The following is a 24,869-nucleotide window of genomic DNA, read 5'->3' on the forward strand; positions in this document are numbered from 1 at the left end:
ATTTCATTTTCTTGACGGCTACTTCTTAGCCAATCCAAACACCCACGAAACCCACCACTGTGGGTGGCAGGTAGGTGTCTTGGCTAAAAGCCAAGAAGGAAAGCTTTTTTCGCATGGAAACCGATCGTTGGAATAGATATTGGATAGATAACGATATTTTATCAGATGTGGATCAAAGGCCGAAGGATCATCATCATCATTTCCTTCATTTAAGTGAATACTCGTCCTTGTCGTTGTAGTTTCTGTTTTCTGTGTGTGAAAATCGTTACCGAAAGTCCAACGTAAACACCAACTAAATCCCAAGTGAATTGCGGACAGATCTTTCAGTTTTATCTTTGGCTTTATTCGTGTGTTCAGGTTTAATTGTACCGAATATATTTCGTACTACAGAGACATGGAGCGTGGTAAGTACGTACATATATGCGAAAAAAAAAAAATATATATAATGAATGCAGATGCAGATGCAGATACAAATCTTAATTTCATCACCGCACATCGATATATATGTATATATGTGTATGTAGGTGTGGTGTGGTGGTGCTTTATCTGTGACTTACGGACTAGAGAGGCGAATAAGTAGTACAGTAGAGAGTACAGTGATCTCTGGAGGCGACACTAATTTCAGATACATAAATACTAGATATGGCGCTTCGAAGCGTGCTCTTACACTTAAAATATATCAGGTTGTTCGCGTTCTTTCTTGTTTGTTTGTTGGTTTCTTGGTCTGCCAGACATAGACATATATAGCATATAGCATATAGTATATAGAGATAGACAGAGAGAGTGGCCTAATGTGGGGGCGGGGGAGGGGTATCTGGGTTCCTCTTATAATAATGTCTTTTCATAAAGTACAATCTGAATATATATGGCGGCTGCTGTTCGATGTACATATATGTATCCCCAGATATAACTATTCGATGATGCTCTTGGCACGAGACGATGGCTTGGGGATGATCTCATCCGGTCATCGGGTCATCGGGTCATCCGGTGATCCGCTCCTCAGCGAAAGCTGGTCGTGCGCTGATGATGATCCACGCCGGCGGACTGTTGGCTAATCACCAGGGGCTTCTCCACCGAGGGCTTCTCCTGCAGCGACAGATTGGCCACGCTGCTCGATGTGGTCTTGGTGGAGTACTGGCTCTGACGTTGGGTGCTGCCATCGCGCACACTCGAGCATCTATGACGTCCATTGGGTGGGCAGCGAGGAGTAAATAACAGTGAACAAAAGACTGATTAGACGGGTTAATGGAGGAGTGTTAAATGTTTGGCAGATAGCCAGAAGCAGACACAGATACAGATACAGGTGCAGATTAGAGATAGAATCACAGAATACCATCACCGATAGACACAAAAAGAAGCGAATCACTCTGATTAGGCTTCAAGTAGTTAGATCGTTGGTTAGACAGAGGGGAAAGAGAGGCAGAGAGATCCATTAGTGGTTGTCTTTTAGTTAGTCATTCCCCAATCCTCTACGGCTCTACGGCTTTACCTTGGAATATGTTTTTTTTATGGGTTTATGGATGGATTTCTATTGGCCAACCTTTGGCCCAGTACTGGGACTGGCACTGGCACTGGCACTGGCACCGGCACCGGCATTGGCCTTCATTCGCAGCTTTCCTGGCAGTCCATTCGCATCCGAGTTGATTGACGTCGAATTGGTGGATGTCGAGCCATTCGATGGCGTTGGCTTCAACAGTCTTCGGGGCGCATCGATGGATGGATTGGATGGGGTTCGATTGGCGTTTGGACGGATTTACATAGATGGACACACATTATAGATGCAAACAAGAGTTACTTTTAGTTATTAGAGCTACGTTTAGCGAGTCTTTGAAGTGGATGTTTGTTAAGTTGTTCTTTGTGGCTAGGTTTTTGGCATTCGCTAACTGCCTCATGCTCATGCCCCATGCCTCATGTGGCAGCAATAGTAGCGTTAGCATTGGCATTGGTTTGTTCGTGTTTGGGTGGTTCTGTGTTGGTGGGACTTGAGTTAGTCTGATGGTTGAAGCTGTAGCTGTTTTTGTTTCTGTTCTTGTAGCTGTTGAACTTGCTGTTAAGCAATATCGAAAGCGGTCTGGACAGGAGAGAGAGATCATAGCATCATTTAGGGTATCTATGTACATATCCATCTGTCGATCTTTCTATCCATATATCCATATATCTACCTATCTACGAGGTGCATGCAGGGGGCGGGGGGGAGTGTTAGTGTTACGTGTACATGGGGCCACAACACTCGAGCAGACGCTGCTTACTGTCATCGATGGGGCGGCCCACACTATACCGCATGGGAGTGCACACCACTGGTGGTGGTCGCGGCATTGGCGAACGCGTTGCGGATCACGACCAGCCGTCGGATGTGGCTGGAGGCGTCCATGAATCGCTGCCGCACCGAGAAATTGCTGCCGGCCATCGTTGTGTTTGTCTCTGTTTGACGCAGACTGCGCACGCGTATCGTTCTGGATGGGTGGGTAGGGGGGTAGGGGGGTACGGTAATGAGAGGTAAAAAACGAATGGAGAGGCACAACATACAGAACGGGGCACACGTGTGAGATTACAGAGATTACTGGGCTTTAGGCTTTGGTCAAAGGACGATTTCCTAATTGGAAACAAAAGGAAGACAAAAACAGGAGAGGAGAGGTGGACAGGACACGAGACACGACACACGACACGGGCACTCCGAGGACGCGGTCACTCACCTGTTGGTTATCAAGTGCTTGACCTTCTTCTTCATCACGAACAGCATGAAGATGAGGAAGCCCTGCATGGCATTGCACAGGTCCGAGATGTAGAAGATCTTCGACCACTTCTTGTCGTTGCCCACGAAATACGAGATGATCTCCGAGGACCAGGTGACGCCCATGATGAGGAACAGCCGCAGGAACAGTCCAAACCTGAGGCGGAGCAGGACACGCCGTGCGCTTTAGGGATGGAGTTGAATGGCAGGTGCGGGGCAGCCCCTTCACTTACTTGTCCTTTTCGGTGCGCAGATTCTTGGTGCTGTCCTCGCGGGCTATGATCCGGGCCATCTCCCGCTGCACGCCGTGGATCTTCACGGAGGTCATCACGAACATCACGGTGTTGGCCACAATGATGGCCAGAATGGGCCCAAAGAAGTAGATCATCGCGGACCAGTTGCGCATGTCCAGCCAGCAATATTGGCCCCCGCCGATGCCCGGCTTGAGGTCGGCCGGCCAGTCGGTCTGCTCCTGCGCGATCCACGTGAAGGCCAGGAAGATCAACGCCGCTCCCCAGGAGTACAGCGAGTAAAAGAGGAACCGCTTCTTCTCCTGGAACCGATTGATGCCCCGTGTGCCGCGGAAATTGTGCCACAAGTCAAAGCTGATGACATTCAGCCAGAAAAAGGCCGACATGAAGCAGAAGTAGGCGGTATATCCAAACACTTTGCAGGAGAAGTCGTCCGGATCGAGGTTCTTGAGGAGCAGAACGCAGCAGAGGGCCGTATAGCCGCTGGAGAGACCCATCAGATAGCACACGAGACTCTTTCCGTGCTGATTCCTCAGCTCGGGTATCAGCAGATAGACGGCGATGGTGAGCATCATAAAAGGAATGGAAAAGAGCATGGCTGCAAACGAGAGATGCCTCGATTAGTGGAGAACTCCAAGGAGAAATCGGCTTGAACTCTCACCGTACGCATTGATGATCTTCACTGTGGTGTGCTCCGTGTCCGTGTCGCAATTGGCCGGATTCAGGCTGTAGTAGAGATCCGTTTCGTTCACGTAGGACACCACCAGACAGAACTCGCTCTTGTTGATGTAGTTGTGATCATCCAGACGGAGCATTGAGCCGTTCTGGAACAGCAGATAGTCATCGAAATCGTTGATCTCCGGCTGCAGGGAGAACATCTTGGGGCAGGGCCTAAAGCTCTGCACCGCAAACTGCTTGAAGATGTTCACCGACTGCGTGCTGCTGTTGTCGAAGGTCACGTTCATCACGGGCTGTGGCCAGATCCTGGTGTCCGTGGTGTCGTTGTTGCACTCCTCCTTCTCGCTGTTGTACACCTGACCCCATGGACAGCAGATGTTCAGGCAGGCCTTCAGCCTGCAGATGCAGCCGCGCGGATGCCAGTCGACATCCACGCGCTCCACCAGGTCCTTGTAGATGTAGTTGTACTGGCCCACCAGGTGGCTGGGTATCAGCACTCCCTCGTACGAGTAGCTGCCGTTCGGGAAGGGCGTGTAGCCCGTGAGGTTCACGGTGTCGAAGAAGGTGCACGGGACGTGCAGGCCGTCGCGGATGTGGTAGATGTTGCGCTCATCGGGCATGGCGTACACCCCAAAGGACGTGCCCGGCAGCAGGCGGAAGACAACGAGGCACAGGACTCCCATGAGAGTCAGCCCGCAGTACAGGGATCCACCCCGTTGATGGACTTGCTTTGTCATTATGCTGGTTCTACAAGGGAGAAAGGAAAAGAAGGATTTAGATATGTGCACACACTTGTTCTCTGGATGATCATTCTTAGAGCTACAGACCCAGTGTCATGGGGAGTGTCCCCCTCTGCACATCCGTCCATCCTTCAAATGAAGGACACTCAAAGTAAATACCCCATAGCCATAGGAATATTTACCTTTTCGCTTAGTTAATGCCATACAAAATGAGGCCACTAATTTTGGTTAAGGGACTCATCATTCCAACCAATTAGTGAATCATCATCCCACAGGGACACCAGGACACAAGGACAACAGGTTACAGAGCAGGAAAGAGGAGCAGAAACTGGCACAGCCACAGGCACAGGAACAACAGGAGGAAAAGCAGGAAGGAGCAGCAAGGACAACGTCACATTCAATTAGCACCCAAACGAGTCCGGGGGGACACTCTGCCAATGCCCCTGCCACTGCCGCTGTCGCCCTGTGTGCGTTCGTTCTCTCTGTGGGGCATCAATCATAAGGCCATGCCGCAAACATTTATGGATTCGTGTTAAATTGATACTAACTGCCGTCGTCGTCTGTCAATAGTCCTCCCACGCCTCCCACACCTCCTCACTCCGCCTCACTCCGCCTCAGTCCTCCTCAGTCCTCTCTGTCTGATGTGTTTTTCCTGCTCTCCACTTTCAGCCTGGGCATTTTTCAAAGCGCTGCTAATGAGCCTGCCATAATTTCATTACAAATGCGAAAAGTTATACCCTCTGCAGTAAAATGTGTTCGCTATCTTATCGGTTGCATCATTAGTAGAGTGCCGGAGTGGCGGAGTGCTGGAGTGCCGGAGTGGCGGCGGGTACCCTAATTCATTGATCCGCTGATTGTTTGCCATCGATGGGGCCTGGCAGCAGGCAGCAGGCAGCAGGACCGGGTAAGGGTAACCTGTGTGTGGCATTGACGGGCGCGTGGGCGTGGGCGTGGGCCCACAAAATTAGCATGAATTTATGGCTGGACGATGGAGCGGAGCAAACACATTAAACTCTGCCCCAAAAGGTGATGCACGGAGGCAGGGGGTCAGCACTTATCTCTCCTGATGGAAAATTAGCATAATTAATCGTTAAGTACATGCCACTTGAGAGATTTCAACAGAATCGAATACACATACATACATTCCGGAATAAAAAACCCGAAGAGATTTGAATTTATTTGAAAAAGAATCAAACCATGTGGAGCATTCACGAAACATTGAAAACAATTGGCCATTAAATTGAATTATGGCCCAGCAAATCTCTCTCCTCCAGATTTTTCCAATGCCAACAACAATTTCCAAAAAAAAATAGCTATAATTCTTCCCGATCTTTCTTGCGGCTTTTTGTATATTTTAATTCGGGGCAAACAATTTTGATTCTGATTTCGACTGCGATTTCGATTTCGATTTACCTGCGATTTGCAGTTCAAGCAAAGTCGTAATCGTCGCATCGTAGTACCGTGGTATCGTATCGGATGATGGGCGGAACTACTTAATATTCTGATCGGGGATTACGTACATTCCATGATTGGTTGATTGATTGATTGCCTGATACGCTGAATCATGGTAGTTTTTTCGTAATCGCCATGGAAGTGATTCTGGGAATGCCAAATGGGAACGGGGTGGCATAGATTTATAAATCTTTCTATAAATAGTGTTTATAAGGAGAATGGCGGGGCCTGCACCTTTTGATTACACACAGGCATATGCATCGTATGATTTGAGGGATCATCGTCTCTGGTGACATCTGTTACAGTATTACCCAGAAATCATATGGGATAATGGGCTATTAAGGTATTGTAATGGATTGATGGTGCACGATGTGGCATAGATTGTTCGATTGTTCCAACTACAAACAGAACTGAAAGCCGAAGCCGAAGATCAGCTCAAAGGGAACATCGTTTTCCAGAGATATTGAATGGTTTTGAATGCTTTCATTAAAGGATTCCACTCAATGTTAGCCAAGAACTTTGCGACTAACATCATTACCAGCTTTCCAGAAGATAACCCAATCGTAACTCTGATTGATTTCCGAGAGATAATATCGGTTAATGGCCTATAAATAACTCGAATGTTCTCAGCAGTGACACTCGATCGAAGGTTCTCTGAATACAAATACGAATGAAATGTGAATGCGAATGCGAATGCGCATTGCGAATGCGAGTGAGTAGCTGTATGGAGTAGCAGTGCTGTTTGTGAATTTGTTGTGCTCGGGGCTCGGGGTATAAAAAATGTCTTATTTGTGGTCGGTAACCGATAAGATAAAGCCACTTGGCCAACGCCACTCGCCTGCTAATAATGCCTGACAAAAGAATACGATCGACGGCTCTTATTTATATTATATGTACTCGTACATACACACGATTCTAGGAAAATATATGAACCATCTGATGGCTTCTCGGCGCTTGGCTTGGCCTGGCATGGCGAAAATACTTACAGATGCTCCGCCAGGGACTTCCTCAGGCCAGTTGTGGTGTCTTTCGATTGGATGATTATCTGGTTGATTTTCACAATTTGGGGATTGTCCATGGTCAGTAGTAGTGGTAGTCGGGTGGTCGGGTAGTTGGGGAAGAGCAAAACAACAACAGGATGTGTGAGTCAAAGAGTCTTGTGCAGTGGCTGCGGTGGCGCCTCTGATTCACTTTCGACCAACTGTTTGATAGAACTACTCTTAAGCCCTGCCAAATGCCATTAAAAGCCCATTTCACTTAGCGAAATGTATGCGAGAAATCCCATTGGAAGATTTATCGCACACACACAATTGTGTGTGTCACCATGGAAAATCGGCGTATGCTCAGATTATAACAATTCTCTCAAAATATGCACAACAAAAACACACACAAAAACAGACCCTCTTCCTGGTCGTCGCCGGTCGTCGGTCGTCGGTCGTCGGTGGGGGTTATGCCCAAAAAAAAAAAAAATAACCATGCGACACGAAATGAATCCAAAAACTCACATAAATATTATGTACTACGTTTCATGCAAGTTTTTATTCAAAATGAATATCTTTTTGGGTTTTTATTATCACGTACATATGCCTCAGCGGCAATGGTTTTCTTTATTGGTTGTTGTTGTTGTTGTTGTTTTTGCTGTTGCTGTTGCTCAAGTCTTATGTGCGGCGTCGACGACGGCGGTGGCGACGTATTCCCATTATCTTGTGGAGCGCCGCGGTTCGTATGTAAGACTAATCGGACCCACAGCCCATCGCCGTGGAAGACAGGAGAATTCGCTGAAGCCCATGGCAAAAAACCATTGCCACCACACTTGAAGGTGAACTGTGGGGAAAACTGTGGTCAAATTTGACGATTGGTTATCATCCGTCCGTTTCCCTTTTCAAACAAACACTTTTCAGAATACTTGTTGAATGGTGCTATATGGCTGACCCATTGACGGCTGTGTGGTGTGTGGATTCCTTTGGCTCTTTTCGTGCGAAAATTCCAACACCAAGTATTTTTAGACCCTGGTCTGTAAACAAAGGCACGGGGAGCCCACCGAGCCAGCCACAAATTGATTGCCATTGGAGAGTGGGATGGCAAGTTTGCCAAATATTATTCCTTGATACTTGCCACACACTTCCACCAGCACCAACACCAACACCAACACCACTCAACAGTCGACAGTCAACAGATACCGCCCTGAACTTGCCACTCGGCGCAAAAGATAAATGCTCTCTCGCTCATTAGCATCGATGATGGGGCGGGAGAAAGCTTTAGAATCAATTAAATAAATGGGGGGATACCCTGTCTGATATCGCGCACCAAACGATCATCGATTCCATAAATCAACTCGAATTAGAGAGATCTGTGAGTGGTTTGTATTCAAATTTGTGTGCGGATACGCTGTCCAAATTCGATAAATTCTATTAATTCTCCTTATATTCGTATTATGTATTTCGTAATCATCTCTATAATTTACATCAATTTATACCGAATGAATTTTAATTGGAATGTGTTATTTCTATAAATATGTATGTTGTTCTTTTGTAATCCCATACCCTAGGCTTTCCTTATAGATATGGATATATGGAATGTACCTAAAATGCATATGAATTTCATTTCGAGGCTGTATCTAAATGATAGTTGTGGAATGCTGTTGAGTTTTTTAGCATCGAACAACAGCCGATTATTCTGATTATACACTCGATCCATCCCAAAGAGAAACCCACATTCGATCTATGAGTGTGCGTCGGAAACATGAGATTCAATGGAACCCTGCCTACCAAACACCATAGCCGCCGGCACCGTCACCGTCCGAACCGAACCCCAGGAGATTAATATGCTTGCTGGGAGTGAGTAATGTAATGGCTAGAGACCTGGGATTCGAGGCGAGAAAAATGGCTCCAGATAGCAGGGAAATACGGAGGAAATACAGCTGTAAAAACGCACCACAAAAGCATTTAACTAATTAATTGGTAATTGCATTTGGCTTATCGTGAAAATGCACAACGGGAGGGCAGGCAGGCAGTCAGGCAGGCAGCCAGAACCCCCACCCCAGAGCACCAATGCCCTTGGAACAACTCCCACATGCGTGATAGTGCAACTTTAATCGCAGTTCCACTTTAAAAATTGTATATTATTTGATTATATGTATATATCAAATTGCGATGGTGGGCTCTGCTCTGGATAAAAGATCTATTATATATAGAAACAGAGCAAAAACTGTTGGAAAATTGTAGCGAAATAAACAGACCTCTAAGCAAACAATAAACAATATTCCAAAGATGTTTCAACAGCGATATCCCCCCCAAGCGCCAAATGTGTGCAAAAGTATAAACAAATTCAAATTCAAATTCCCATTTCATGTCGATTCCCAGACGATGGGATTGGGTCTGTATGGTACAATACGATACGATACGATATGATGGGATAGTCAAGGTGAGATCTTCTCCAAAGGGTGTTCTTCTACCACTGCCAAAGCGATTCCAGCCTGAGTGACTCAATCAGAGTCTGGTGTGTGCAATGCATCGATTGCCGAACACAGTTGTTTTTTTTTGCTTATTTGTCATGCAATTAGCCAGGCTTTTGCAGGCGCGCTTTGATTTTCTTATCTGGAAAGCCCTCTCCTCTTCTGTCAAGTAAATGGCTATAATTATATGGGAGGCATCGAGTGCAACGACACCTATCACCCTTCCCCTCCCATCCGTTGAGCCAATCAAGTGAGTCACTTGACACGAAATGATCATAAATTCCACCATAGATCCTAGATCTACTTAAGCCATTTAAACGATCAACCACTTAATCCGTTCAGATATGATATATAAATGAGTTGCCATTAAATTATAAATATAAATTTAATTTCATTCAGGACCCACCCCATAAATTATGCCAGATCTTTTGGCAGCATACAAAATTCTTTACGAAAGGCGGAAATATTTCGATATATTTTGTAAATGGAACGAAACTATTAAATGAAAATACTGGGGAAATGCTTGGAGATTCGTTTCTGGGAAAGGCAGCATAGATTAATGATCAACAGATGATACGAGTACAGGTTCTGTAGACTTACCCCGAGATCTCAAGCTCTCAAGCGATGAATAATGAATGAATATTATAAATTTATTCAGCTCCAAAGTGTTGTTCGGTTGTTCCTTGTCCGTAGATCAGTGTATTTCTATCTATATCGACATATATATGTTGTAGATATAGCAATAACTGAACAAATAAATGAACCTCTTTGATTGAAGAGTGTTTTTGATGTTTTTGCTGTTTTTTGTTGGCTTGAGTGTGCGAAAAAGTGGATTGACAAGTACCGGCAAAAATATACTTGTATTATCGGCACAAAAAACCAATAACGAAACTTGGTTTTGGGTCTTGGGGAATGGGGAATGGGGATGTTTCGTTCGAATCAGTCGGATCGGATGTGTTTTTTGTAGCAGGTTTTTCTTATGCAAATTGTTGTGCGACGGGAAGAGTCTGTGGCCTGTTGGCTCTCAAGGTGGGTAACCGCATAAAAGTTTTTGTACCTGGCCAACCTGGGGTTTCTCAAGAAATCCTCATAACCATAATGCCATAATGTGTATATCTGTACATATAGTGACCCGCCGATCGGCTATTTCTCACTCACACCCTCGAATACACAGGGAAAAAAAGCACACACAAACTTCGACTTCGACTTCGAGTTCGGAGGGGGAATTGGAATTCCCACTAGAGTGGGTGTAAATATGCGAACATTCGACGATACTGTGGACACCGAACGAACCGGTTTGTAAGGTATAAATAAGTGCGGTTTAAGGCACAACACACTAGATTACAAATTAATTAACACTGGCAGTCGTAATTCCCATATTATGATTGTCTCTCTCGTGTCTTTATTATTTTGTATTATTTGTATTTTGTTTGGAGTTTCCATTCAGCCGCCGCTGCTCACTCACAACACTCCCACAGCCGTCAACGTCTCGTAGCGAAATGAACTCGAGGCGGGCCGAGCCGCGGACTGCAAAAATTAAAGGTAGGCAAGCAGCCGGACTGACTGACGGACGGATAACAGGGCCCCACTGTTCGGGGTCCCGCTGTTGGGTGCTCTGTCGTTGGCGCTGTCGCTGGCGCTAGCGCTCTGTTAAGCTTCCACGCTATAATTGAAATTTAAACAAAACAAAACCGAAATCTTTGTAGTGCATGATCGAGTGTGCCAGCCCAGCAGAAACAGTGGCTCGACTGTCTGCTGATTGTTTGTGCGCGAACAGAGCAATTATCGGACATCGGACATGAATGGGGACTTCTTGAACGGAGTGTGGAGTGGCCCCCGGGGGCAGTACGTACTTTGGCTGTTGTTTTGGGGATGAGATGTGACTCAAAGTGTGATCAACAATATGTCCAAACAGAGCGTATAATTAGCTGGAGCTTTTTTGGGCTAAGCTAGAGCAAAGCTCAATACCTAACGGTGGTTCAATCGAGTGTTGTGCTTGCTTTGTTTTGCTTTGGCTTTCGGTGACTTTGATCTTCGGAGAGAACAAAAGAAAGGGAGAGTGTGCGAAAGCTCCCAGTAATCATTACAGAAGAGATCGTATGAACAGGAATGCGAATCAGATAAGCAGAGAGTACGCTTGGAAAGCATTGACAGAAGAGAAACAGAGATAGAGATAGCACCACCACCTAACATAAAAACTCCTAGAGCTAGTGAATGAGAGATCATTGCAGAACAGAAAAGAGGTACATATGTACATATATACAACTATGTATTTAAGGAGGCGTTAACGGAGATTTAAGATACTCTGGACTCAAACAAAGATAGTGAGAGTGCGAGAAGGAACATTTTTATGACGGGTGTCATCACCCATAGAGCCCGGCACATCTGTAGCATCTGCAAGGCGATACACTTTGGCCCCTCTGTGGGATCTTCCCGGGGGGGTACTTTCCGACGTTGATATGCTCTGCTGCTCACTTGCTGATACGAGAGAACTATGGGAACGAACCATACAACACTTCGACCTTGAGCAAATTTAAGCAAACAAACGAAAATCCGCTTTCGAATTGTGAATCAGTCAAAGAATATATGTACATACATATGTATGTAGATTGTCCCCACTGGGTGGGACATGCTTTACAGTAGCGCTATAGAGCCACCAAAAAAGGAACCCAAATCCCACGTCTCGAATCGGGGAAAGCAAACATTAACACGTAGAGCTTTAAAAGCACACACACAACTATACAGAGTTACTATATATGTATACATGTATACATATATATATAGTCAAAACTAATAAGTACGGTACGTGTTCAGAGTCAGCTATAAACCAAAAGTCAGCCAAGTCCAAGCCCAAGTCCGTCGTCAATTACTATTCCAATGTCTATCCGGGGATGCGAATGAATCGCATGGGTTGCATAATGATAGACAGATACATAGGTAGACCAGACCACCCCTTGGAACCGAACATTAACCACATCTATGGGGAGATTTTAGATGGTGATGGTACATTATATTGCAATTATTAAGCGATCGAATGCGTTTAACGATTGGAACGTGCCCGGGGTGTGTTACGGTGACAGTGAAGCCTCCATGGTATTCCCCTTTGACGGACGAGATCTTGAGAGTTCATCGAAAGACAGAAGAAACTGGTTTCGTTTAGCATTGAGCCCGCGCGACACAAGTGCCGGCTACGACACATGTACACACTCGCCTAAGTACAAAAGATTCAGTACAAAACAATTGGAGATACCCGCGAAGAGACAACAAGCGGCGACTGTGTCTGTGGGTTGAGCGAGACATTAAAATCGCATTATAATCATCGGGCGAACCGAACGAACAGTCGGGCAGCGCAGGCATCCCAAGGCTCTTCGGGAGCTCTACGAGCTCGAAGATTTTGTGGCTTTGCAAAGTTTTTAAGGGGCGGATACCACACACACACACACAGACACAGATACACCATGCAGAAAAAGACCTTGAACGAGTGCAAACATTGAGAGGGGGAATGGGGATGGGTATGGGTATGGGTATGCGTGTTCCTCCGCATTCCACAGAAAGATCTTAAGTGCTTCAGAATTTCTCTTAATGAACAAACACAAAGTTCAGGCTCTGGCTCATAGAAGGCTCTGGGTCACACAATACACAATACACACTGCACACTGCGCATAGGCTACATTGCTTACAAGACACGACCCCGAGTTACCCGGCAGATAAACGCGTAACTTATCGTTTGCTTAGCCCCCGCTAATATTTAGATCGTAGAAAGCCGTTCGCTGGCAGTCACAGTAGTGATAGCGGTTCGAATTGCCTTTAGATTCAAAAACTAACGCTCGTTTCTTTAGCATTAAGAACCCCTGGCAACACTACGTCCTCCCACTCGAACTCTCGGGCGGCGCTCTCCCGATCTCTTAGCTTAACATACGGCTGTTAATGGATTTCAATGCATCAACCACTGTTAAATTCCATGAACGTTAAATTCATTACCGAAACTCTGTTAAGTAACATAATGTTAAGAGTCGTATGAATTTAAGAAAGCTAATGCTTTCCGATTTTACCAGCATCAAAATGTTTCATGTGTAATAAAGTAATAAAAAACTTCCGTCATATGAAACCGTTCTTGTGTGGCTGCTACTTCGATTTACAGATGCAGCAGCTTTCCAAAAGCTTGCAAAAGCTCGCAGGTAATGTAACAGTAGAATGTAGAGGTCTTATGTAGAGTTTACATATATTTTGGTACAAACGTACATCAGTGCTGTGCTGCCATTTTAGCATATTTTCGACTAGGTCTAGCATTTTATAAAGAGGAATTGGTTATACAAGTTTCAAAATGTTTATAGTTTTCTGTGCAATTCGTGATGGCCTTCTGCCAGGGCTCCAATGCTCTCCATTTGTTGCATGTGCTGCGTGCCAGAAAAAAAAAACCAATAATATTTTGCTTAATTTGTAGCTTATTTAGTTTTGGTTTTAGCCAGTTGTAGCGTATTTTTTTCGAGCCCAGCTGGTATTGACTCTGATATCTTTTCTGACAGCCCTGCGCGTAGATTGTTGGTGCCTTTGTTGTGTTGTTGTAGAGGTAGACTTTATGTAAATAACAACAGATGGCGCTGCCTGGACAGCTGTAGAATTCATGTAAAAAGAACATCAAAGTGGGATTTTGGGGCCCGAATATAATTTTCGAAATGTATTATTTTTTTGTAAAATATTTTTTTTGTAAATAATACAATGACACAATTCTATTAAAACAATTTTATAGTAAATTTGTTAATTGATTATTCCAATCCCCTTAATTTTTGATTGTGTCCCGAAACAGTAGTATATTTAAGGATCTGAGGATTTAAGGCAAATATAATCTCTACATAGCCAATTTATTTGATAAATACTCAACGCTTTTCTGAAAATAATAACCTTTAAACGTTTGTAAAACTCTACCAATTGATTGAATCACCTTTCAATAGTTGATTATACACATTTCGAATCCATTTCAGGTTAAATTTATAATTCCAGCAGGAGTGGAAAAATACACCTTATAAGACTGTTTCAACCTCAAAGAAAAACACTGAAATGTGCGTGATATGGACTATGTGATACCCAGTGACTGGAAAATAGAAAATATACTTAAAAAACAAGGCAAAGCCATTATGGGTGGATATACCTTGTCATACCTCAAAGAAGTAAGTACCAAATAATAGTAATCATGTATGTAGTTATGTGGTAATGTGTGAGGACATCTAATAATCAAATTAATGTCCCAAATGGGGCTAAGTGATTCCCCACATGACGTCCATGTATTATATATTGGTATATTTTAAAAGCCATTTAATGGGCCCTGCCATACATGTGACGGAGCACTGTCACAATGGAGTACGACTTGCCCAGGATATTGGCAAAGCTCGTCAGGGTTAGGCCCATGAAACCGCCGGCGGTGAAGAGGAACGGTCGATCCGCATTGATCATGAAGATGAGGAGAGTCCTCTTGAACTGAGCATCGAATTCGTGCCAATTGCAGCCAAAGGCGGAAGTCGATAGGGTTTTGCTCTGGAAATAAGAAGAATAAACCCACCTGAAAGAATAGATATGTGTATCATGGGAGTGCACCTGCTCAAAGACCTCGTTGCCGAACCAGCAGTAGAGGAATATCTGACACATGACGCCGCCGAAGAGGAAGTAGATGAGCACCGAGCTCCCGGAACCATCGCCCACAATCGCCTGGAAGGCGGTCATGGCCACCACCAGAAGCGACGACACAAACTGGAACAAGACGGGCAGGCGGTATATCTGCTCCAGTCGCTGACGCAAGCTGCAAGTGAATACAATTTTTCTCATGAACTTGCAGCAAAAACAGATGGATTCCTTATGGATGCCATTACTTGATCAAGACGCTGTGGTACTTCACAATCGAAACCATCCAGATGTTGGGATCCACTTGGCGCTGCAGCACATCAAAGGCCATGTTGAGAATCTTGAGGTGCATGCATATCTGATTCATAAACAGCATGTTGACGTTGTCGATGGTCGGGATCCCACACGATATCCAGATAATGCTCAGGCCCATGTACAGATACTGGACGATGGGTGGCAGGAAGTGGGGCATGTGGACGCGATAGGGGAACCGCTTTCCGGCCAAATTATCCGGCACTGCATCAAAAAGCAATAAAGTGCTTTAAAATGGACTGCGGACTAGACTGGAGTGGACTCCAATCACTTACCAATCAGAAGCATGACCATAGCGAGCGTGGAGGAAAACACCACCAGGCAGAAGTAAAAGAGACAAACTACCTTATTCTCCACTTCCACCTGATGGAAGGTCTCCCTCTGCCCGGGAGATAGAACGCAGGTTCTAGTGAGGTGTTTCAGCGTGAAAACTATCCGCCTAATGTCCTCGTAATAGTAGAATGTGTTAAGAACCTGATGGGGGACTTAATGGATGGGGATTACTGCAGAAGCAGGCTCCAGCAACTCCTTACCTTGAACCAGTACCCCACATGGGTCAATGTCATCACCACATTCTGTGTCATGATATCCACATTGTCCCAATTGAGCACCAGATCGTAGATCTCCAAAACCACATAGCAGAAGAGCAACGGCAGTACCACTCCACTGACGACAAGGATGCGGATGCTCTCGGCCTTGGTCTCCGGCTTCAGTCCGGAGAGGGGAAGTCCCGTCAATTGAGCGAGCCAGACATTCAGCTCGATGGATCCGATGCGGCCCTCGTCCACATCTGAGGGTCTGATCCGCTGAGTGAGTTCGCGCAGCCTTTCCATTTCGCAATGGGCTTGGCTTTCGTCTGGTAGAATCCTTTTATAGGTCGTCGCGGACACAACCCGACATTGCGTGAAGAAGGTCATGAGGTCATGAGGAATTATAGGGTTCTGCTCATGGGATGGGGAGACACCAAAAAGTGCAAGGGAAGGGGCTTTTCAGCTTTATTGGTACCTATTCTTGACCTGAAACCCTGATGTATTCTAAAATATAAATCATTACAAATGTAAAGTTGCTTGTGGAGAATAAAGCCCAAAGGAGAGGCTTTCCATCTCATGTCTTCTGGATTTTTTATTTTTATAAAAAAAAGGGTTTATAAATAGTTAATGAGATTTATGAGGCTTATGAGTATTGTTAAAATATGGTTACTTACTACTCGCACTTTTTGGAGTAGTTCTTATAAAAATACTATTTGAAGAGGGAACTTCACTTATGCGATTGTTATTTTTGATAAAAATCCTATCTCAACGATTATTAGTAAGTAGTTAATAGTCGATTATTACCCTTAAGTAAACGTTCCGAAGGGGTGGGTCTGATTCTTAAATTTGTGTAGAGGCCTGCGAGGATGAGTTATCTCGCGGTTGTTTAGCTGTTGATCTTCCATTTAAATGGCGACTTGCCTGGAATTTCATGCTTACGACACTCCGTGTGCTCCTTGAAAGATTCCTAGGAGAGGAAACAATCGTTAGAGGTTTAGTAGAAATAGAAAGCAGGCAGTTCTCCACGTGCAACAAAATTCCAACAAGACAAAACGAAAATAAGCCACCAAAAACCATGCTAAAAACAGAGCAGAAAGCGGAGCAACGTGGTTAAATTGTTAAAGCTTCATATAGATAAGACCAGAAAAGAGAACCTTAACCATGCTAGAGATCTAATCAATAAGTTTAAGTAGTTAACCGACACCAAAGTACAACAAAAGGTACCAACAAAATCAATCGCTTTACCTACAACCGTTGCGTCTCTTCGAGCGATATCTCTTCCTCGGAAACTTCATCGTCATTCCTTAACGGAGATATTTTTGTGATGAAACCCGATTATTTTCCCGATCTATAAACAGCTGAGCACAGATCACTTACCTTTCTCTGAATAACCTCAAGACACTGCGCTTCATCACGAACAGGAAAAAGATGATGATGCCCGTCGACCAGTTTAAGTAGTCGGCGACCAGAAAGACATTCTTCCATATGTCGTCGTCCTGCACCAAGTATGAGAGTATCTCCAGGCTCCAGTTCAGGCCCATGATGACAAACAGTCGCAGAAAGAAGCTATATCTGTGATTGGGACAAGAGTAGACAGAGGATAGTTGATACCTGCAATAATCTGTGTGTGGTAGCATTCTTACGTCTGTTTGTCGGAGTTAAGTTTCTGCTTTCTCTCCTGGCGATCGACAATGCTCTGCAGTTCGCGTTTCACCGCAACAATACGGATGGCCGTGAGAATGAACATGGTCACATTGAAAATGATCACAATCAACATCGGTCCAAAGAAGTATAACATGGCCGACCAGTCTTGAGCTACATGAGGTACAAAACACTGTGAATCATCTGACCCCCAAACCAATAGCGAACCCACTCTTTATCCAACAGTTGTAGAAGCCAACACCAGGCATCCAGGGCTCATTCTCAGGAATATCCTCCACCAGGTGATCCACCATATAAATGACGGCAGTGAGGACGGATGCCATTCCCCAGGCATAGACGTTGTACACAAGGAACACGTACTTCGGCCGGTACCGATTCACGCGGCTCACACTACAGCTGAACGTGGAATGGAGATTCCAGCTGATGACACTCAGCCACAGGAAGTTGGCCATCACGAAATAGTAGCCAATGTAGCCTACAGCGGGAGCAGAGTTAATGTTCGATTACGTCGGAACTAACATACGATCCGATCCGATCCGATCCGTAAAAATACCTGATGGCTTGCAAATGGCATTTGTCAGCTCCCAGAGGTCCATCAATAAGAAAAGGTACCCCATGAATAGACAGCTCAGACAGCAAACGAAGCACTTTCCATGGAGATTCCGCAGCTTTTTCAGTTTGAGATAGACGGTGATCGTGCAGGCGAGACACACGAGGGTAAGAATGATCACTGAGGATAGGAACATACATAAATGAGATCAAAGATCGGAGAGGATTGGGACAGTGCTCACCAACTGTTTTCCCCGTCTTGCTATTCGACTTAATCGAGCAGTTGTGGGCAACAATCCGGAATGACTCCGTCTCGCCCTCTCTGAAGTCATACGCCTGAAGGCAGTATTCCCGCTTGCTCATCGTTGCACTGTCGTATGGTCGAAAGAAAGACCCATTCTAAGGAAAACCACTCGCATTAGGCTTTGCAGGAAACGGGGTACGGGGGGTTGCGTGGTCCAAACCTCAAAGACTATGTACTGATCCTGCTCCTCTTGATCGTTGAGCGGGTACATATCATTGCAGGGGATCGGCAGATCGCTCTGAATGATGAACTCCTCCTGGAAGTGTCGTCTTGCCACCGTGCCATCGTCCAGGGTCACGCTCAAGTAGGGGTTCAGTCGGGTCAGATCCACCTCGACGCTGCCACTGCACTGCCCATTGGCCATTAACTGAGAGTGGTGGCAGCACAGCCGGAGACACGGACGCAGCTGGCAGACGCAGCCCCGCAGATGTCTCTCCACCGGCTCCGTGCTGTCGTCCGGCAGTACCCTGTAGTCAAATTCAGCCGTAAGCTCGGCCGGAATGACCACACCCTGGTACAGATACGAACCATTGACCAGCCGCTGGCTCCCCGTCACGTTCACCGTGTCGAAGTAGTCACAGTCTGGAATAGTCTCGTTCTCTGTAGCAACAAGAGTCGCTGTATTAAGCAGAGTGACACAAACAGCGCTCAATATCAGTAGCATTCTACTCTATAGAATCTGCGAGTGGAAAAAGAAAAGAGAAGATGTAGAGAATAATATACACACATATGTTTGTACATAATGCATGTACAACAGCCAGAAAGATACCTCAAATACTTGGTACACACAGGATGGTATCTCTTGTTTTGCTACAATATTTGCTGGGTTTTATTTTTCGAATGAATTAAGTCTAGACCTCTGATCATCTTTGCTCACTTTGCATTCGGAATCGATTCGGATCAATACGAAATCTTACTTGCTGTAAGTACTTTGTGCAGTCCAGGAGATGCGTCTATTCGCTGTTTCGATGAACTCCAGACTGAAATGAGTAGAGCGAAGCGTTATAAGTAAAGTGCTTTTGCATGCGATGGGGTACATGCGTATGTATGCATTGTTTTCATGATCTTTTAACGAATTAATACCATTATCCATACAGGGTGAATACAGCGTGAATCATTGTTAAAACAAGGTTATCGGGGCATTCAGCCTTCGTCTTTTTTTTTGTTGTTAAGATAATTAATATTATTATAATCATATTATATTTTTTTACCCGTTCCCATTTTGTTCCGCAAAAAAGTAAATATTTTTAATTTTTAATATGAAATGAATCTAATATGAATATGAATATTGAAAGTATACATATATGTATGTAATATGTCCCACAATTTAAGTTCTTTTGCATCCATTTTTTCCGATCTTGCCTTCCGTTCCTGCGCATATTGGGAATATTTTTGAGTTGTGTGGTCGAAATCCTGAACCTCAAGCGCAAACTTCTGTTTAAATGCATCCGTAGACAAAATAAAAATGGATTACAAATTGCGTATTACACAAGGTAAAGACCTATTACACACTTTTTGGAGTCTGATCCACGCCAGGAGAAAAAATCCGCCATATTCGCCGATAATTCGGTTTAACCTCAAAATCTCCAGTAGCTCTTTGAACATGTCGAGCCTCTCCGATATACATATGTATGTTTTTCTTGTATACGACTTTTTATTGGTTTTATTAATAATTTACTTACCTATTAGTAGAAATGTCTATTAAATGTGTGAAATATTGTATTTGCACTGCACAATTCGACGAAAACAGTAGAAATGCCGGCGCGAGGAACGCTCGGTTCATATATTCATGTAGCATGGCTATGGACCGGCAACGCACTTTCCTATTCCCACTTTCCTCTCATTTGCGACAGTTTTGCGAAACTCTCGCATAAGGCACGTTTGTTGGCTTGCTGGGTAACATTTATAAAAAAAAGAATATCGCGTATACCAATAAAACGAAGGCGGACGTTTTGAGTCTGTTGGGTCCCCTGAACGACAAAGAATGCTTATGTATATGTATTAGGAAGCCCGACAATGGAAAATACAGTTGTTGTCGTTGTACGGGAATTGCCGGCGGATAAAGGGTGATTCAGTTTCCGACATTTATTCAGACTTTTGATTAATTATAAACGGACGATGTTATTTTTCGATCCATTACATATATGTATATCCTCTGAGAACTAGGCGTCAAACAAGACGGACCAACGTCCGTCTCATACGTCTCAACGTCCAACCCTTTACTCATATAAATTGTTTATCTTAAATCTGTTCACTTACTTTTTGTACTTTTTACATTTATTTATAGTTTTTGTTATTATTTTAAAATTCTTTTTATCATTTAAATTGATATATAATTTAATGTTTTTTTTTGCTCCAATGAGTTGGAGAAACCTTTAACGAAACGCCTCCCTAAATGCAAAAATACAGTGTCACAGTGCCGTCGTATCAATTAAAGATTTACACATACTGTATGTACAAAGACCGCTGCAACGTACGCGAATATAGGGCGTTGAACCAATCTGCCATATACTTCCCGTAGTATAGGACTACAAAGCACAAAGGGAAATTATTTTCCTGCTCCAATGGAACGCGTCCGGGTCGACGGTTGGGTCAGAACTGAATGCTAAAGCCTGATCGCGTTGTGCCCCTTACTGAGCGCTTGACTTCATTTTGAACTGGGTTCCCACTGTAACTCTTCAAGTTTATTCCTTGCAAACTTGTTTCTGCAATGCGCCATACGTACATACATATGTATACACGAGATATACGTACACTACTGGGCAAGATAATAAGTACACGCTTATGAGCTTTTTTCACGTCCATACTACTTTTCTAATAAAAATAATTCAAAAATCAAATTTTAGTTTACTAACCTAAAATAGACTTTAAAAATATTTATCATAAGCATTTTTCATTTCAAATATATATTTTATGATCGTTCAAACCTTAAAAACATAAACAAGGGCTGGCCAAATTAATAAGTACAGCAATTCTACAAAGCCAAAAACTAAAAGCGTGTAACAATTTTTTCACTTTTTTCTTTTAATCTATAATCTTTTACTAGTATCCTATATAGCCACACTTATTTTGGATGACTTCTTGGCATACTAGCAATAAGTTTGCGGCGAGTCTCCACTGGAATCTCATACCAAGTTTTATGCACAAATTCTCTATAATTCTGTTCCTTTTCGAAAAGTATTTTTACCTATTCGACGTTTCATGTCAACCCAAAGGTTTTCAAATGGGTTTAAGTCAGGAGACTGACTTAGCCAAGCCTCAACGTTTAAATTTTTTCCCGTAAACCAAGCCTTGACCAGCTTTGAGGTGTGCTTTGGGTAATTTTCTCAAGAGCATGTTTTCCGCAGCATAAGGTTGCATAAAGACTGTTCCCCACTTTAATTTTTATTTAAATATTTGGCAAGACTGTAACCTTTCTAAATAGAAACAATTGGCATCCATACATTTACAAAAATTCAAGCTATTCCATAGCAAACTAGCACGACACCGATGTACTTATTTTTTTGGCCCGTAGTGTATGTATGTATGTACGAGGTGGAAAGGGAAGGCTGTCGCCCTGACCAGAAGCCCTGGGCACAGGACAGATTTGCAAAATAAAATTAAAAACATTGCCATAGTAAGTCCCAGCTTCGACGCGTTTGCACACGTGGCACCTTTATTGGCCCATAGAAAAGCAAGCGCTTTCATATACCCACCAACATCAATTTGATATGTTCAGAAGCAAAACACTCTATCCCTGGATACGAAGTAATTTGAAAGCGGCAAAGAACCTTCATATCGTAAGGGAAACACACAAAATTATAGTTTGTAAATAACGCTAAAGTCTTTATACCTTTTTCAACATGCTGCATCGTGGTTAAATTGTTAAAGCTTCATATAGATAAGACCAGAAAAGAGAACCTTAACCATGCTAGAGATCTAATCAATAAGTTTAAGTAGTTAACCGACACCAAAGTACAACAAAAAGTACCTACAACGGTTGCGTCTTTTCGAGTGAAAATGATCACAATCAACATCGGTCCAAAGAAGTATAACATGGCTGACCAGTCTTGAGCTACATGAGGTACAAAACACTGTGAATCATCTGAACCCCAGACCAATAGCGAACCCACTCTTTATCCAACAGTTGTAGAAGCCAACACCAGGCATCCAGGGCTCATTCTCAGGAATATCCTCCACCAGGTGATCCACCATATAAATGACGGCAGTGAGGACGGATGCCATTCCCCAGGCATAGACGTTGTACATAAGGAACACGTACTTCGGCCGGTACCGACTCACGGGGCTCACACTACATCTGAACGTGGAATGGAGATTCCAGCTGATGACACTCAGCCACAGGAAATTGGCCATCACGAAATTTTCGTTGCACTGTCGTATGTTCGAAAGAAAGATCCATTCTAAGGAAAACCACTCGCAATAGGCTTTGCGGGAAACGGGGTACGGGGGGTCGCGTGGTCCAAACCTAAAAGACTATGTACTGATCCTACTCCTCTTGATCGTTGAGCGGGTACATATCATTGCAGGGGATCGGCAGATCGCTCTGAATGATGAACTCCTCCTGGAAGTGTCGTCTTGCCACCGTGCCATCGTCCAGGGTCACGCTCAAGTAGGGGTTCAGTCGGGTCAGATCCACCTCGATGCTGCCACTGCACTGCCCATTGGCCATTAACTGAGAGTGGTGGCAGCAGAGCCGGAGACACGGACGCAGCTGGCAGACGCAGCCTCGCAGATGTCTCTCCACCGGCTCCGTGCTGTCGTCCGGCAGTACCCTGTAGTCAAATTCAGCCGTAAGCTCGGCCGGAATGACCACACCCTGGTACAGATACGAACCATTGACCAGCCGCTGGCTCCCCGTCACGTTCACCGTGTCGAAGTAGTCACAGTCTGGAATGGTCTCGTTCTCTGTAGCAGCAAGAGTCGCTGTATTAAGCAGAGTGACACAAACAGCGCTCAATATAAGTAGCATTCTACTCTATAGAATCTGCGAGTGGAAAAAGAAAAGAGAAGATGTAGAGAATAATATACATATGTTTGAACATAATGCATGTAAATCAGCCTCAAATACTTGGTACACACAGGATGGTATCTCTTGTTTTGCTACAATATTTGCTGGGTTTTATTTTTCGAATGAATTAAGCTTAGACCTCTGATCATCTTTGCTCACTTTGCATTCGGGATCGACTCGGATCAATACGAAATCTTACTTGCTGCAGAGCTATCAGTATTTTGTGCAGTCCAGGAGATGCGTCTATTCGCTTGTTCGATGAACTCCAGACGAGTACAGCGAAGCGTTATAAGTAAAGTGCCAAATGGATAAATGTGGATAAAATAATCCTTTTTTATACCCGATATTAAAAATGAGTGTGTGGTTTGTGGTGAACGTGGATGTGGATGCATTGTTTTCATGCTCTTTTAACGAATTTATCCCATGTGAAGCATTATCCATACATCGTGAATCATAGTTAAAACAGGGCTATCGGGGCATCCAGCCTTCGTCTGTTGTTGCTGTTTCTATATATGTACATATAAAATAATTAATATTATAGCGAATTAATATTATGCGTTGAAATTTCAGCGTAAATATACATATGTATATATGTATGTACATACATGCATGCACCGATAACAAACGAGGGGGAACGTGGTGAGTTGCTGCTGCGACCGCAACTCTACATTTATACCCGATACATAGTCAATATGGTTCCCCTCCGACAGAGGGACATACTGCAGAGGCAGAAAATGAGTAAGCGTCGTGGCCACGCTATGTATGATCCGATCTGATTCAGATATGGTTTTCTTGTCTCTTCAATATTGTGGATGCCACAAAGAGGAAGAGGACGTGGAAAAATTTTGAAAAAGAGCTTGGTTCACTTCTGTGAGTGATATCACTCGAGTGTGGACCACAAAATTTCGTTGCTCTGGCTCTTATAGTCTCTGAGTACTAGGCGTCAAACAAGACGGACGAACGGACAGACAGAACTGGCTCAATCGACTGGGCTATTGAAGCTGATCAAGAATAAATATACTGTATGGGCTCGGAAACTCTTCCTTCTGGGTGTTACACAAATCCATTTTATGCGCAGATCTAATATAACTCATATTTACTCATATAAATTGTTTATATTAAATTTGTTCACTTACGTTTTTTCCTTTTTACATTTACTTATAATTTGTGTTTTTATTTTAAAATTCTTTATATTATTTAAATTGAAAGATAATTTAATGTTTGTAGAAAGCTCACTGCAGCCGACGCGACTATAGGGCGTTGAACCAATCTTTAAGTAAAGTATATGTAGCTCGTATGCTGTATGCTCGTGCGATGCGGGAAAAAGTTATTTTTTTTAAATAAAACTTTTCCACTCCAAATATATTCTTATCAATAATATTCCTTGTTGTCGGTGGCCATGGTACGATGATCGTACCAGCCAGGAAATTGAGGAGCTCCAAGCGCATCCCGTTGCCCCTACCAGTGTGACCGCGGATATAAAATCGATCAAATATACCGTCCGACCCTCAGAAATATACCGCCTCATTTTTAAAGTATACCGTAAATATACCGTCGGCTCATTTTGGACCCCAAAAATTAC

At 43.9% G+C, this 24,869-nt stretch overlaps 4 protein-coding genes across 18 annotated transcripts; all 4 read right to left on the reverse strand.

Annotated features, from left to right (window-relative positions):
* Positions 1 to 321: 321 nt before the first annotated feature.
* mthl10 (methuselah-like 10) lies at positions 322 to 10,960 on the reverse strand. Of its 6 annotated transcripts, none has more exons than XM_015188114.2 (5): positions 6,839 to 7,264; positions 3,644 to 4,407; positions 2,965 to 3,580; positions 2,694 to 2,888; positions 322 to 1,177 (listed from the first exon to the last, which is right to left on the reverse strand). In XM_015188114.2, the coding sequence occupies exons 1-5, from the start codon at positions 6,928 to 6,930 to the stop codon at positions 1,000 to 1,002; spliced, it is 1,845 nt and encodes a 614-aa protein (XP_015043600.2). In that variant the 5' UTR covers positions 6,931 to 7,264; the 3' UTR covers positions 322 to 999. The 6 variants fall into 6 exon arrangements, with proteins under 6 accessions (XP_015043600.2, XP_033240590.1, XP_015043601.2 ...); XM_033384699.1 differs by lacking the exon at positions 322 to 1,177 and adding an exon at positions 1,508 to 1,697 and having other exon boundaries at positions 6,839 to 7,266; XM_015188115.2 differs by lacking the exon at positions 322 to 1,177 and adding an exon at positions 1,838 to 2,071 and having other exon boundaries at positions 6,839 to 7,268.
* Positions 10,961 to 14,136: 3,176 nt separating this feature from the next.
* LOC6899967 (odorant receptor 94b-like) lies at positions 14,137 to 16,197 on the reverse strand. 3 transcript variants are annotated; one of them, XR_004470550.1, is made up of 5 exons: positions 15,768 to 16,197; positions 15,510 to 15,708; positions 15,171 to 15,438; positions 14,466 to 15,100; positions 14,137 to 14,398 (listed from the first exon to the last, which is right to left on the reverse strand). XR_004470550.1 is itself a non-coding variant. In XM_033384709.1 (5 exons), the coding sequence occupies exons 1-5, from the start codon at positions 16,149 to 16,151 to the stop codon at positions 14,620 to 14,622; spliced, it is 1,272 nt and encodes a 423-aa protein (XP_033240600.1). In that variant the 5' UTR covers positions 16,152 to 16,197; the 3' UTR covers positions 14,137 to 14,619. The 3 variants fall into 3 exon arrangements, 2 of the variants coding, with proteins under 2 accessions (XP_033240600.1, XP_033240598.1); XM_033384709.1 differs by having other exon boundaries at positions 14,137 to 14,838; positions 14,899 to 15,100; XM_033384707.1 differs by having other exon boundaries at positions 14,137 to 15,100.
* Positions 16,198 to 16,330: 133 nt separating this feature from the next.
* Positions 16,331 to 20,910, reverse strand: LOC26532572 (G-protein coupled receptor Mth-like). Of its 7 annotated transcripts, none has more exons than XM_033384702.1 (10): positions 20,729 to 20,908; positions 20,539 to 20,670; positions 19,049 to 19,259; positions 18,440 to 18,958; positions 18,218 to 18,374; positions 17,980 to 18,156; positions 17,638 to 17,901; positions 17,408 to 17,579; positions 17,142 to 17,336; positions 16,331 to 16,731 (listed from the first exon to the last, which is right to left on the reverse strand). In XM_033384702.1, exons 4-10 carry the CDS (start codon positions 18,941 to 18,943, stop codon positions 16,605 to 16,607), a joined length of 1,596 nt encoding a protein of 531 aa, XP_033240593.1. In that variant the 5' UTR covers positions 18,944 to 18,958; positions 19,049 to 19,259; positions 20,539 to 20,670; positions 20,729 to 20,908; the 3' UTR covers positions 16,331 to 16,604. The 7 variants fall into 7 exon arrangements, with proteins under 7 accessions (XP_033240593.1, XP_033240597.1, XP_033240596.1 ...); XM_033384706.1 differs by lacking the exons at positions 20,539 to 20,670; positions 20,729 to 20,908 and adding exons at positions 19,604 to 19,713; positions 19,792 to 19,919 and having other exon boundaries at positions 19,197 to 19,259; XM_033384705.1 differs by lacking the exons at positions 20,539 to 20,670; positions 20,729 to 20,908 and adding exons at positions 19,604 to 19,713; positions 19,792 to 19,918.
* Positions 20,911 to 22,077: 1,167 nt separating this feature from the next.
* LOC26533489 (G-protein coupled receptor Mth-like) lies at positions 22,078 to 24,762 on the reverse strand. Of its 2 annotated transcripts, none has more exons than XM_033384711.1 (4): positions 24,424 to 24,762; positions 23,339 to 23,793; positions 22,745 to 23,263; positions 22,078 to 22,679 (listed from the first exon to the last, which is right to left on the reverse strand). In XM_033384711.1, the coding sequence occupies exon 3, from the start codon at positions 23,246 to 23,248 to the stop codon at positions 22,766 to 22,768; it is 483 nt and encodes a 160-aa protein (XP_033240602.1). In that variant the 5' UTR covers positions 23,249 to 23,263; positions 23,339 to 23,793; positions 24,424 to 24,762; the 3' UTR covers positions 22,078 to 22,679; positions 22,745 to 22,765. The 2 variants fall into 2 exon arrangements, with proteins under 2 accessions (XP_033240602.1, XP_033240601.1); XM_033384710.1 differs by lacking the exon at positions 24,424 to 24,762 and adding an exon at positions 23,893 to 24,375.
* Positions 24,763 to 24,869: the final 107 nt, after the last annotated feature.

The sequence above is a fragment of the Drosophila pseudoobscura genome, chromosome X, assembly GCF_009870125.1.
Source record: "Drosophila pseudoobscura strain MV-25-SWS-2005 chromosome X, UCI_Dpse_MV25, whole genome shotgun sequence".
NCBI classification, from domain to species: Eukaryota; Metazoa; Arthropoda; class Insecta; order Diptera; family Drosophilidae; genus Drosophila; species Drosophila pseudoobscura.

Excerpts from the sequence above, each read along its gene's own strand:
- mthl10 (XM_033384698.1), bottom strand. The coding sequence starts at position 6,930 with ATGGACAATCCCCAAATTGTGAAAATCAACCAGATAATCATCCAATCG. Across the intron at positions 4,408-6,838 it reads AAGTCCCTGGCGGAGCATCT|AACCAGCATAATGACAAAGC; the intron begins GTAAGTATTTTC and ends TCTCCCTTGTAG. Across the intron at positions 2,889-2,964 it reads CTGCGCACCGAAAAGGACAA|GTTTGGACTGTTCCTGCGGC; the intron begins GTAAGTGAAGGG and ends GCTCCGCCTCAG.
- LOC6899967 (XM_033384707.1), bottom strand. The coding sequence starts at position 16,151 with ATGACCTTCTTCACGCAATGTCGGGTTGTGTCCGCGACGACCTATAAA. Across the intron at positions 15,709-15,767 it reads ATGTGGGGTACTGGTTCAAG|GTTCTTAACACATTCTACTA; the intron begins GTAAGGAGTTGC and ends GTCCCCCATCAG. Across the intron at positions 15,101-15,170 it reads TACCACAGCGTCTTGATCAA|CTTGCGTCAGCGACTGGAGC; the intron begins GTAATGGCATCC and ends ATTCACTTGCAG.
- LOC26532572 (XM_001352441.4), bottom strand. The coding sequence starts at position 18,943 with ATGCTACTGATATTGAGCGCTGTTTGTGTCACTCTGCTTAATACAGCG. Across the intron at positions 18,375-18,439 it reads ATCAGTACATAGTCTTTGAG|AATGGGTCTTTCTTTCGACC; the intron begins GTTTGGACCACG and ends GGTTTTCCTTAG. Across the intron at positions 17,337-17,407 it reads CTTAACTCCGACAAACAGAC|ATATAGCTTCTTTCTGCGAC; the intron begins GTAAGAATGCTA and ends TCCCAATCACAG.
- LOC26533489 (XM_033384711.1), bottom strand. The coding sequence starts at position 23,248 with ATGCTACTTATATTGAGCGCTGTTTGTGTCACTCTGCTTAATACAGCG.